The following is a 14,266-nucleotide window of genomic DNA, read 5'->3' on the forward strand; positions in this document are numbered from 1 at the left end:
ACGCCTGTATGACAATGCTGTTTCCAAATCCACATTGTATTATCATTATCGGCGAGAAATGGTTTTGAAGCGACATTGCTGTCGATAAAATACATTCATTAAATACGATTTATTCCTTGTATATATATGCGCGAATAATGTATCCATTCAGCAATCCGGCTTGCCAAGTACTTAATTTTCCTATATACGGCCCACCGACTGGCGAGGTTGCCCGCCCCTGCTCCAGAAGAATATCATCGCATTTCCGCTACATACTACTTGGCATGATGCACATGCAAGTTTGAAGTAAATACTCGCACCCATAAAATATCCCAGCTACAGGCGATTAATACTGCAGCGATCTGCGTGATTATTAGTACAGCATTTCATCATCATCATCATTGGTTTATTAGCAATTTTATCAGTTCAATACACCACAAAAATGCGATACAATGAAAAGACAGGAAGATGTCGAAGCGACAAGGAGTAGTCTATGGAATCTGACACCCACCTTGGCCTAGGCGATGTAAAGAGGAGGCATGCACACTGAATGAAAGTAAAGAAGATAGTATAGAAGAAGAATGCGACAAGAAATAGGGCGGCATGTCATGGGAAGCGAGATCGATAGGTCAGTCGTGGTCCGGTAATCTTGAGGTTGGAGTGCGAGAATTTCAAATGTCTACCCCACTCCCTAATTTATAATCCTATAATGCGAGAGCGTTTGAAATATGACCAATAAGATATCTCGGTATGCAAATAGTATAAATGTGCGGAGCGGACAATGTTTCAGAAGAAATGTAATTATCAATCGCATTGAGCAATTAGTACGTTGCATCATGATTAGAGCCCGACCGATATTGGATTTTTGGGCCGATACCGATAAAACCGATATCTAACACTTTCACCGATAACACCGATATATTCAGCCGATATTCAAATAAGGTGGAATCTACCTCAAAAGGCGCATTTTCAAAACTTCAGAGCATTTATTTCAACAGCTCTACAGTCATTGACATACTTGAACATGAAATATACTAGAAAAGCTGTATCTGAACATATTAAAAGTATAAGCTATATGAAATACAGCAATATTCCCAGTCTAGCGGTCAAGGATTATAGTTTTCTGACTTCCTACCACCATGTGACGTCACGAAAATTGCCGATATATTTTCACCTCCAATGGCCGATACCGGTAATTCTTTCAAAGTGTGATATCGACTCGATATTATCGGCGAATCGATAATCGGTCGGGCTCTAATCATGATTGCTTGTGAGCTGTCGTCACTCAAGGAATGAGGTATAGTTGGAGTTGCCTCAGTGTTGCCAGGTTATTTTACAACAACAAGCAAAAAAATCTGAAAAACAAGCCCAAAACAAGCGAATTTTTAGCCGATACAAGCCCAAAAAACAAGCAATAATTTTCACAATGCAATAATTTTCACAATACAAAACATTGTATTTACAAGCGATTTACTCAGATATAGGCCTAACATGTGAAACGATGTCATTTTCCTGTCCATTATCCACAGTGTCCTGATACATGCTTTCATTAAACCGCTCCAGCATGCATTTTGTACGAGGTTATCACAAACCTTGACACCAACGAGCGAAATAATAGTAACAGATCATCCTGTATTTTTAGATGATCTCCAGATTCGGACTGAAAAAGCTTGTTGATTTTGTTGAATTGTTGCAAGATTGGTGTCAAAAACTGCAGATACAACTTGTTAACAGGCTCACCATACATGTTTGATAAAAAATCAAACAAGCCCAAAAACAAGCAACCCGCGACTCCTGAAAATAAACCGCGAATCGCGAAAACGACAAGCCCAAATTCGCGGGAAAACCGCGAGGTTGGCAACACTGAGTTGCCTACATTGCCAATTATTGCGTCACGTGATAGACTATGCTCGGAGACGTCGTGTCTAGACTCAATAGAATATCAGATCAACATTACTGTTGTCATTATTATATCACAAAATCATGTCATTTCAAGTGCTCCTAAAACCGTTGCACAAGCGCGTATTTGTACCTATACAGCGTCCACACACAACAAAAGCGATCGTATTGAGTAAGCAGCGATCAACGTACGATTCATGAAGCTTGCACAGATCACGATAAAATGTATAAAATACCAAAGTATGGAAGTATGGAAATGTCGTTCCATACCATAGATTAAAATCTTCCATTCCATACCATACTTGCATTCTTCCATATTCCATACCAAAATATCGATCCATACCATACCATACTTCCATACCATACCATACCATACCATGCCCTGCATACAGGACACTATGGTGCAACATTCTGCAAGCACAGTCAGCAGTAGGACAATGGAAATTATCGAAATTCAGTAAAAAGGAAATAATATATAGTTATTTAAATCGTGATCATATTTATGAGGCATATATTCCAGTATGATTAAATAATATATTCTTATTGAAGTATAATGTCGAAATTAGACTGGCACTAGTCAGGGGTAAGAGAGGCATAGTTCTATCACGTGTTAAATTATGGCGTCACAAGACATCTTCGGATTGGTGAAAATATGCAATTCGGAAGGGGACCATTTGACTCCATTTGATCTTATTGTATCCATATTACAATTATACATCATGTATACGGTGCATTATAATCTATGGCCGGAATGCTCATTACGTCTTAGGCCTTTTTGGTAGATCGCGATATCCTTGCGGCACACTACGATGCCGTTCTCATCATGTGTAGAATGGGCAAACTAACATATAATTGTGTTCGGCGCGGAATGTACCCCATTTTGATAGCAATCAGCACTGAGCCAAGGCGATGAAATGGCGCAGATTAATCGGTAGATCGCGGTCGTTCACATCTGGAAAGTAAATCGTGCGCTGCCAAATCGTCAACAGTGAACAAAGGTGTTTATGGGATTAGGCCTACCTGTAAACAAACTCAGAATCGAACTTGCAAAGGTACACTGCGGCAACACGAATTCCTACACTGGAAACTGATCGCATCATAAATGTTCACTTCGGATACGTGGCGATCAACTGGTTTATGAATGAATTATTGAGCTTTTGATAAATCACGTAACTCAAATGATGAAGACCAGTAGGCCTACACGGGAAACCTAAAGCAAAATCGTTTCTTGTACGTTGATCCTTGATTCATATATCATGGTCGGCCAATTCGTCTGTTCCAGCAACGTTTCCACAAAACGAATGTAGCCAGTATTACGGTTTAAAAACGTTGATTGGAAAGATAGCACAAGGAACCCAATGCAATGGAATCCATTGGCTATGGATTGGATCAACATCTGTCGATTGGATTATTCGGTACGTTATTAAAACATAGTGTAGATATTAGTGGTATAGTTCACATCCACGCAGTGTCTACGTGTCGCTGAGCAACGTAAAAGAAAATGTGGATAAGGGAAAAGAATATTCGATCATCGATTAAACCTTTTGCAGTTTTTCTGCTCAGTTTGACTTCCTGTCGCCATGTGGCGTATGGTGCAACATTCTGCAAGCCTTGCATGAAAACCTGTTTATTTGGATATGCCGAAGACTACATATGTGCTACAAAGTGCGAATGTGATAAGAAACAAGGTTCGTCAATGTCCCTTTCTCTTATATGCGGCGCACGATAATCTGACAATGAACTGCCGTAATTTTCGTGACAACAATAGGCGGACTAATGACGTATTTTCTGTATTTCAACATCGAAGAATACACTCCAAACGGGCGAAGTATAAATTGGACAGCACGTTATACACTAATTGGTATATTTGATTGACTAATTCAGTGGTTCTTAACCTTTTTTCTTCCAGCTCCCCCTTTCGAAAATTATCGTATTCCAGCGCCCCCACCCCATATTGTAAGGACTGCAATAAAGACAATGGGTAAGAGGGAGGGCCGTAACAGCACTTCGTCAGTCCCCCTAAAACAAAGATTGTCTTGGGTACCCATAGCGTGATAAATCAAACTTCTTGGGGCTTCACCCCCAAGAACCCCTTCGCGTGATTTCGATAGTCAGCAAAGTTTGTGTGACCTGGTCTCCCTAGGTGCCAAAAATTTCAGTAATGCATGAATGAATAGGTGGTAATTGCATATATATGTCGCTATAAACTTTTTATCCTATCCGCTCACGTAATCAGATTTACCAGAAGAGCTGAGTGAGCGGTTGTCTCGGAAATGAAGGCCAGGGTAATTAACAATTAAACATATTCGGGCGTGCCCGTTGGTACAACTTACTTCATTACATGTTGTTATTTTATTACGTGCTCTTGTCCGCTATATAGTCAAAAGATATTGAAACGCATAAACGTATTAAACAAAAGTAAGCACACGGTTCAAAATTGGTATTTCTTCACTGGCAAATAATTTTTCTCTGATGGATGTTATTTGTCCTGTGGGGTACAGATTGCGACGACATGATAATTCGGCACGAGAGATTTAAGCACCTATGGACAATTAGACTTATATACACGGTCAGCATAAGGGCAATTTTCTTCGGCCAAGTTTTTCTCGCTGACGATCCTTTTGGTACACTTCTCGGAGTCCCATATTGGCCGTAACTTCATATGTCTTCGCGCATCGTGATGTCGTAATGGCCGACGCCGAAATGCCTATTTCTATTTTCTATAATTATGCGTTTTTTTCGCGGGAGAGTCGTTAAAACATGATGTGAAATTTATGTTCTTCCCCGAAATACGGGCACCCTTCGAGCTCACCTCCCCTTGATTGGGGTTTCGGTTGCAGCACCTCCCTGATTGTGTCGTTCCGTAGTCAGCTTAGTATTGGAAATATTTCGCGCTTAAGCGCCGAGCCACTCGACTATTAATAAAACCATATAATAATTTTATGGTATATTCAGGGTCATATCAAGGTTGTTATAACAATAACAATAACAATACGGGAAAATTAATGGTATAGGCCCTATTGGATTTTGTTTTAGTGCTCTGTGTGACTAAGTAAGTCAACTGCGAATGGGATGCATATATCTGATCACGTTGAATGTAGTACTGAACCCAGTTATTAATTTTAACATGTATGTATTCCAAACAAAGCAACTCATATTATATAATGTTCATGTAGATTGTGGACCACAACACTAGATAGTATCATCCTATATGATACGATGAAGAAATTTTATGACGATTTAATTTTGTAGCTCTCAAATACAAGTATATTTAGTTATTCCTTTCGTGCACAAAGCATATTTTATGTAGGCCTACAAGGGGCTCTCCCTATCAAAAGGGATATACAGTGCCTCCTCCGATTTCCACACGCTGTGCGCTGCAGGATATAATACCTAGTTCGAAACATTTTGTTGAAAATAACCCTAGCAAGCGTGACGGTGGTGTTTGAAAGGGAAATTGGTGATTAAAAGAGTAAATTTAACATGAATTATAATAACCCACTACATATATGAAAACATACGTAGCAAACGTCGCCGCGTAGCGCGACCCAAAATTTCGAGATTTCACGTATTTTGTGGAATGTTAATTTGCTCTGAATACTCATTAAGGATATGTCCTACTACTACATCCTCTACTGCGGAGCCATTTTTCTCGACCCCCCCCCCCATATCGCCCCCCTGATCCCAGCACCCCCATATCGCCCCCCGGGCGTTTCCACCCCTTTTAAAATAGCCAGCGCCCCTTGGGGGCGCTTGAGGCAAGGTTGAGAACCACTGGACTAATTAGACTCATGTTATTTCCAGTCAGGACAGAAAACCAACGTAGTCCGATGCGCACGTATACAGCAGGCCTATCTGCAATGGTGCAATGTACAATGCATCGATATACAATATCACAATTAAGTAATTAAGGCTCAGCAATCGGTATATATATTTAAGTGAGATATTTTTAGAGGTACGGCTACAGATACAGAGATAAATTTCAGTGTGATCATAGCGACTTAGAACAATAGACCTTATGAAATTTTCGGGTGTAACTAATTTGGACGAATTTAATTTCAGACGGTCCATTGTGAATCTTATAGGTAAGCGGTTTGTCAAGGCATTGTGGACTTGGTAATCACGACGACATAGTGTATCTATACTATGCCCATTCTACCCAAACGTATATACAGAGTTTGTCGATGACATGAGGATAGACCCGAATGTGAGGAACTTCATGATAAAAAACATGGGCACCGACGACGAGCTGGTACCATTCACCGCAGTGCCACATGATGCGGTTTTTGATGCATCCAGAGCAGACGTTGTTAACAGATGGACGTATCCAGCTGCAACCACCAACTGGAGTATACCCTATATCATCGGAAACGTCAGTGAGTGGGACTATAACTGTATAATCACAATCAGTTTTGATAGTGGCCTTAGCTTGACAACAACAACAATGGATAATATTGTGTTGTCTTCGATGCGATGTATTCAAGTTAACATGAGCAATTGAGCATTGAACAACTAAGACAATATAGAATTTCTGTTTTGGAGTTACCTGTGCTGTGCATTCAAAACCATGGTGCGCCTACTAAACTCAAGCTGGTGGAGTTTTTTTCTCATGGACAGGCTCCGAAATGACAAGTCTAATAAACGAAGCAATTGCCGATTACGAAACCAATATCTGCATGGATTTCGTTGAGCGAACTACAGAAGAGAGCTATATCCACTTCATGGATAACGGACGAGGTGGTTGCTGGTCATACGTTGGAAGAAGATATGATGGAATAAATTATGTAATATCGTTATTATATAATATCGAAATGAGGAAGATATGTTAGATTGTTATGCATGAAATACTAGTAACCTGCCTTGCGGCGAACCGATTTTGAAAGTGATTCCTCTTCAGATCAATCTAGATGGCTCGCAATGTGCGATAAAGGGAACTGTTATCCACGAGATTTTACACGCCATGGGATTCTTTCACGAACACCAGAGACCAGATCGAGATGACTACGTTATAGTTGTCCCGTCTGCCATTGCACCCGGTAAATAACGAGCACTGTGTTACTTAGCGTTACAGCCGTCAAGTCACGTTCAATGTCTATATGCATTACAACGGTATCGTATCGTAGGCCCCAATTACAATGATAGTAATAATACATGGGGCCAACTCTATAAGGATATACTTAATAGTCTTTCTAAATAAAAGTAGAAGTTTAATAGTCAGAATGCCGTAAGTAAAAGTCGACAAGTGGAGTATAAAACTGGTTTGGTATTATAGGTGCTTTACTAAAGAATTTAGGATCACGCTTTCCGCATATATATATATATATTTCAATGGCACGCGAAATCTTTCCAAATAGCAATATACGTCTCCGCGCTACTATTTAAGCAATACGGCAATGATGCTACGAGAAGATGCTTATTCGAAATAATATTCCTTTATTTGCTGCTGGTACCTCTTTGTCATGTCAGAGCATTCCTCGTACCCCCAAATGATTTTGATTGAATTTTTCAGTTATAAATTGCTAAATAAATTGCTTTTATAGCTCAATTGAACTATCTCACACAAAAACGCAAAATTTTTTAAAATATCAGGTATTTTGTTTGTCCCGTTTCAGTGAGACATTTGTTGGTGCTCAAACATTGGTTCCATTTTACTCAAGACAACACGTACATCATCTTCCAGTTGCAGACGGTTTATGAAGGCTACTTATTTTCGATATACATAATGGTGGAAAAGCCACATCCAAAGTACCAGCTCCACGCCGCATTAAAGATAATTTCGTACTTTTTCGACGTTGTGACGATGCTATGGGTTGATCACTTCATGTAATACCAGATAACATGCGTAGCTCTATACTAGGCCTACATGTTTTGAATGCTACAACGACCAATAGAGGGCTGCAAAGGTTCCGCGATTGTAAATAATATTATAATTCTCGGTGATAATATTACTTTTAGTGACAAGGTGCGTATAATTTTAATACCCCAAAAATCGCCCCGCACTCCGACCATTACAATTAATACTCGGTTCGGATTCAAGCACCCGAATCATTGTGCGCAGCCGTAAATACATCGCACGTTGCAGGTGCACATTTTAACTTCGAAAAACTGAATTACGATACTGTCGACCGCTTCATTTCGACATCGGTACCGTACGACCTGCGATCGGTTATGCAATACTATGATGATGCATTTTCCTTGCTCGGCGATAAAACCTTAACAGATATCAATGGGAATGGCCTGGATATGGTACAGGTATGAAACGCATTTCAATACGTGTTGATCAACGTATATATACTGACACACGGTACATTTCAGAGAGTGGGGTTCGCTGACAGCGATATACTGCAGTTAAGACTAATGTATGAATGCGACGGTAAGTCGATTTCCCAACATCATTACTAATACCCGGAAGACAATCGATGATACCGCATACACGGTTTCCAGTTCGTCCATAAGCTGTAATATACAGCGCTAGGGTTCCATTCATAGCAAAAATGATACCCATAATGTCATGTCAAGAAAGCTAACAAATGACTTTTGTATCTTTCAAAAATCACGCAGGAATAATTGATCCTAATACGACACCGAGCAAGGCGACAAATCTGCGGTATTCGTCAATTATATGCGTAGCAGGTAAATATTTAATCCGCTTGTTCTACTAGATTCGGTTTAACTCAATTCTGTCTCGCAATCCCCCCACGAACGCGGTATCCTACAAAAGCCTAGGACTAAAGTGAGCCGTGCTAGAAGCCGGCAACCCAAGAATCATAGAGTGAAGAATATCGGCCTGGTGATAAATGTATAATGTAGTCAATACACCGTGGATAGAAATACGGTAACATCTCCCGTCCCGCTACTGAATCGATGATCACATCGAGATAACGAGTTTTTGCAAGGTTAAGTTACCAATGCATTGAGTTATGTGTAATAAAAATCTTATACTTACGCAAGCCAATACTACAGGACTCCTGTGTGTATCTCATTCATTGATTCCCATTTTAATTTCAGGTATCGCAGTTACCACGTCTTTTTTGAGAAGAACTAATCAAATGGAAGTGTGATACTCTCGTGATTTATTTTCCGTTACACGCTTTTTTAATTAGTGCAATTCAATTACGAGCAAGTTTCATTTCAATAAATGAAGTCGTATATTCATATTATCTGCCGTAAGATATGTCTTGTTTTTCGACTATACATGTCCCTTTTCGTTCGAAGTACTGGTTCCCAGTATGAGACTGGCTGAAGTCCCCCTGCGATTGCAAGATTGGCGTATGAATAGTGACCAATACTCCGGAAACGGTAGAATGAATACGCTACAAACGTACACGGGGTCAACGCCAGCAATTATCACAAGGGCGGTTTTTTGACATGTCAAAAAAAGTCAAAATGTTGTCAAAATTGTGGCGTTAGGCCAAGAATTGTCAAAATCGTTTACAAAGTCAAAATGTTATTGCAACCTGCATTTCGTTTGTATCGCAGATGTTTGCACTGCCGGTGAACTTATCATTTGTCATTTTACAACTGGTGGCCTACTTTTGCCAGTAAAGAAATACCAAATTGAAATCGTTTGCGTCTTTTAGTTTAGTAAGTTTGGTCGATTTCAATATCTTTTAGCATATAGGAGGTCACGAAATAGCAACATGTAACGAAGTCAATGTAGTGACATATACCAACGGGTCCGCCGAAGATGTTTAATTATTTTTTAGGGGTCCTTCCTTTTCCAACACACCTTACTCAGCTCTATCAACGACAAATCTGATTACGTCAACAGAGAGAGGATAAAAAATTGATAGAAATACATATGCAATTCCCGATCATATTGACCGATTCAATCATGAATTATATAAATTTTTCGCGCCTAGCGCGATTCGGCGACGAAGTGCTGTTTCTGTCCGGACAAGGAATGTGGCCGTGACTGTAATTATTTCATATGATTATATCACACAACTAACCACGAGATTGATGATGGTCTCCGGATCCGGGAAGAAGCGCATGTCCGGTTTCCGTGCACGGCATATATACGTACTTCCTTCGTACACTATACACGCAGAAAGTAGCCGGTAACGGTTCGTGGACCGGAGAAAGTAATTCACTTCAAAATTTTTGTTGTCGACAAGCAGACTACATCGCAGCGAGATGAGTCCAGGTGAGGAAATTTAATGGGGGCGAAATGATTATAGCTTTTGCCTGTGGTCGTTTACTGACCAATCTTTGTCTTCTACCGACAAGTACAGAACTTGAAATATAGGACTTGAAAAAGCAGGCCTCTGGAGCATGTACAGGTACACTGTACAGTACACATGCAACCGATCCAATCTTACAGTACAGTCTTTCCCTGAAACTTTCGCATATGATGGCACAGTTAGGATAGGCATCTTTCATGCGGCAAGAAATATTATCGGAGCATCATTTTGCTCCAAATATTGTGATTTGATATATTTGACCGAAAGAGTAATTTGCACTAAGCAATAATTTACACAGTTCTACAGTGTGCCGACAAATTAACGTAATCCAAAGAATGTTCGCGCACTAGATATAGCTGTTAAATGGGCACTGAGTTCTAAATATGATGTGGACGCAAATAAAAGGCTTACCATACGTCCTCTTTTAAGAGGATTTGTCCTCTTTTTTGACTTTTTTGAAAGTGTCCTCGGAGGACGCCCTTTTGTCCTCTTTTTTGAGATTTTGTCCTCTTTTTTGAAAATTTAGGTCAGATTTAGAGGAAATCGCGAGTGATATGCCGTAAATATGTGCAGAAGTGAAGCTCCGGCGGGTATTTCGAAGGGAAAAGTGGTGATTTAAGCTCTGAGCGAAAAGAAGACCTTTTTTTGTGTCATCCACCTGACAATGTAGAGAGATCTGAGATCTGAGCGGAAGTGATGACCTTTTTTTTTGTCAACCGATCACGAAGTTGGAAAAATTTACCGGTTTTTGAGAATTCTTCTCCAGTTTTGCATGTCTGAAATTTCTGAAAAAGTGTCCTCTTTTTACATTTCCAAAATATGGTAAGCCTACTAAAACATTATTGGTGGCAGCAACTTTCCTCAGAAATTCACGGTATTTGAACTGCAGCTAACAGATTTTCACGAAAGGTACCGTTTCACTCTATCTATATCTGTGGTATCGAGGGAGGTAACGCGTCATCGCATCTTAACCCATTGCGAAATTTCTGGCATGCATATTTCTTCACTGTTTTATTCATTCCCAGTCTCCGCAGACAACGAACATAAGAAATGCTTCGTTAAGTTAATCAAAATAAACACAGTATAACACTTACCGACTGGCTGAGATCGTTCGACACTCTTTCAACCGTATTCAGGTCAGAAAATCTGCGACGCGCTGACGTGGAGCCTATTCCTGGCCTCATTCACACTCGTGGAAGCACAGGAAGGTTCTGGAATGATAATTGCCTTTGACGACGCCGCAGGGACAGAGGAAGCGACAGAGCCAGTGCCGACAGCTAGTTCGGAACCAGGTATCAGTATGTATTTCATACTTGAGACGTTTGACACCGCTAATTGGACACTGGACAGTGTGCTTATACTGCTTAATGCTTGTCTTCCAAATAGCACCCCGGCATAATGAGAAACCTAAGGTACGACTACCGTTACCATATTCGAGAATGGAAAATTACGTGGAAATTATTGATCCCGCTTGAGTAGAAGTATAGCCTATTTTGACCATAGGGTTCTTAAACTGGGTTCCATGGACCCCTTAGGCCCGCGAGTTACCTTTAGGGGGTCCGTGAATAGGGAAATACGTTATCAATAAACTACTACAAAACAGATTATCCTCTGTGAATGGCGCCGTGAGTGTGATTGTGACTATCTTGCCTAGTCATTAGTTATCATATGTTAGCCATGGTACAGCCTATAGTTCAGCTTGATGTGATAGGTACGCGCATGTGTAGCCACCCAATAAACACGAACGGGTCAGCGATCAAAAAAGTTTAAGAGTCTCTGATTTAAACAGTTTTCTGCTTGAACAGAAGTTCGAGTAGAATGTTTAATTGGAAAGTTGAAGGATTTTTGTGGAGGCTATTTATTGAAAACACTATGTACCCATTTGTATTATAATGCAACCCCAAATAAGCGCTTGAACGCATATAATGAACTGCTGTATAACAATGAAATCTTATAAAGATGAAAATTTCCATTCAAGCAGTCTGCCAGGACGAATTAGAAGAAGAATTTTGTAATTCATGGACTGACGACGGCGATTGCGTAAATTTGGAAGATTTTATGCAAATCTTTTGTGCGGAATCGTGCGGAAATTGCTAGCGAGCGAGTATAAGACATACGTTGGATCTGCCGTGCAGAGTGTAGTTTTAATGTCAACCTCTTCATAAAGGTGAATACTGATACGAGGATTCATGAAGGCTCATTCAAGAGAGCAGTTATAGAAGAGATCATTTGTAAACTAGCAGAACTGATATTCGATCTGTATTTTGACTTATAGCTGAATAAATATTGTTTAAAAATATACCAGAGCCAGGGGTCGCTAACCTTTCGTATGCGGCGTGCCAAAATGTCAGAAAATATCAGAATATTACCAATCTGGCGTGACAAACATCTTTTATTTTGTCATATTTAGCAATTCAAGTAAGGAATCCTACCAACCGCTTATCTGATGCTGGCAGCGGCATCAGTTACGCCAGTGATTCTTACAGTTATACTTACAGCATTGATCGCGAAGATTTTTGGTCGCTAACGCATTAGACCTATCGCCTATTGTACGTAATATTTGCGCCATTTAATTTTAGTCGCGTAATGATCGATCTTCTGTAGTTGATTTGGTCGTTGCTAAGTGACAGGCCCATGAAAGATGTTACGATGATATGGCCTGATTATGAAAAATGTTACCATCCCAGTATCTTACAAGCTGGTTTGATGTTGAAATTATAGGTTTGTCTGACACTGAATTTGTCTGCAAAGCTCCAAAGATCGCGGTATAGCGGTAAAAGGTTGTTGTCGTTGCTCCAGATATATTCGAATCGTTCACACGTACCAGAATATACCAAAACAAGATATCCTTTCGTGACACGAACATGATTCGAAATTCCCATTTCGACAAGAGAATCATTATTCTCCTTTGGGGGTCTTGTTTGATACGGGCGGCTCAAGCTGCGAGCGGTGGACAATTCACCGCCGGTCATTTTGTCGCCTGGACAATGTACAGATCAATATCGAACGTTTTGGCCAACATGCGCCGATTATTTTATTTCAATGTTATATCACCGTCAATCATTCTGGCAGCGCACAAAGTGCACGGAGTCGTACGGTCACATGTTGCCCGAAATGTGAGTCTCTAACCGTTAAAATGTTCATCAAAGAGTCACGCTCTCACAGGATACACAACAGCGCACATTCCAAGACTAAAGCATGCAAATCGTTTCATACGATACTATTTTGCCGAACATATTTTGAGGTTTCTCACATTGGAATAAAGAAATCAGGTCCTGGTAAATCGCGCGAAATAAATTTTCAACATTAATAATAAATACCCCAAAAGTTTCTATTTTATGTTGATTTACGAAAAAATTTTGGGTCGTCGACGAGCTATATCCATTTTGAAAACGTGCGTTTAACGTTTTGCAACGTATTTGGTTATAATATATGGCGTGTGCGTCAAATCATTTGGCGTGCCATGAAAAATAATCTCGCGTGTCACAAATTGCACGCGTGCCGTTATAAGCCATGTCGCCCAGCGTCTAGAACAGGGGCTCCCAAACTAGGGGTCGTGACCCCGATGGGGTCGTTTGTCTATTTTCTGGGGTCGCGAAGTCGAATATTAAATTACCAACAATTATTACAAAAATTCCAATTAAGCGGTTGCAATCGGCGGTACATTTCTGAAAATTTTAGTTCAATTTTCAAACTATATCAAATAAACTATCTCCGAGAAATGCGAACCCGGCAAGCAAGGTATCAGATCAGTTGAAGCGTCTTTTTAAAAGCGCCACTTACTATAACGCAAGGTAGGTGTCTGGCCATCACTATGAAAATTAAAGTGTCGAGAGAATAGAAATCAATAGGAGGGTAATTTTCCCTCCACGAGAGCTACAAGTGACCGATTGGCGATTGTGCTGTGTGTTAAAAGTTTACATACACAGAAACACATACGCTCGGCGCGGTCGAATAACTTATAGATCGTATCTGCATTTTACGGGAATTTTTGACCGGCTTGCCGAGCGCAAAAATTGATGAAATTTATATCAATCTAAAGCAGGGGTCACCAACACGCGGCCCGCCAAGTCCTATTCTGCGGCCCGCGACCTGATTTGAGATTTCGGAGGAAAGCTAAGAAATCCAATTTCAAATGCTGAAATTGACTACAGTTTCAACATGTTGTTGTTGCTGTTTCAAAACAAGCTATTCTCCTGTGCCCA

General features: G+C 40.2%; 1 protein-coding gene and 2 long non-coding RNA genes across 4 annotated transcripts in view; 2 read left to right on the forward strand and 1 right to left on the reverse strand.

The window, feature by feature from the left end:
• Positions 1-14,266, reverse strand: part of LOC145457243 (uncharacterized) — a 109,300-nt gene that overhangs the window by 85,107 nt on the left and 9,927 nt on the right. The window lies entirely within an intron of this gene.
• LOC145457509 (astacin-like) lies at positions 2,270-9,441 on the forward strand. Its single transcript, XM_080335731.1, has 9 exons — positions 2,270-3,293; positions 3,429-3,566; positions 6,054-6,254; positions 6,496-6,662; positions 6,776-6,914; positions 7,961-8,130; positions 8,194-8,251; positions 8,440-8,511; positions 8,887-9,441. Exons 1-9 carry the CDS (start codon positions 3,242-3,244, stop codon positions 8,937-8,939), a joined length of 1,050 nt encoding a protein of 349 aa, XP_080191857.1. The 5' UTR covers positions 2,270-3,241; the 3' UTR covers positions 8,940-9,441.
• LOC145457512 (uncharacterized) lies at positions 9,911-12,382 on the forward strand. Of its 2 annotated transcripts, none has more exons than XR_013920905.1 (4): positions 9,911-10,024; positions 11,198-11,353; positions 12,040-12,165; positions 12,229-12,382. It is a non-coding gene; the product is annotated as an uncharacterized LOC145457512 (long non-coding RNA). The 2 variants fall into 2 exon arrangements; XR_013920906.1 differs by having other exon boundaries at positions 12,043-12,165.

Source organism: Botryllus schlosseri, chromosome 15, assembly GCF_051294905.1.
Source record: "Botryllus schlosseri isolate E-star chromosome 15, Bs_hap1, whole genome shotgun sequence".
Taxonomy (NCBI): domain Eukaryota; kingdom Metazoa; phylum Chordata; class Ascidiacea; order Stolidobranchia; family Styelidae; genus Botryllus; species Botryllus schlosseri.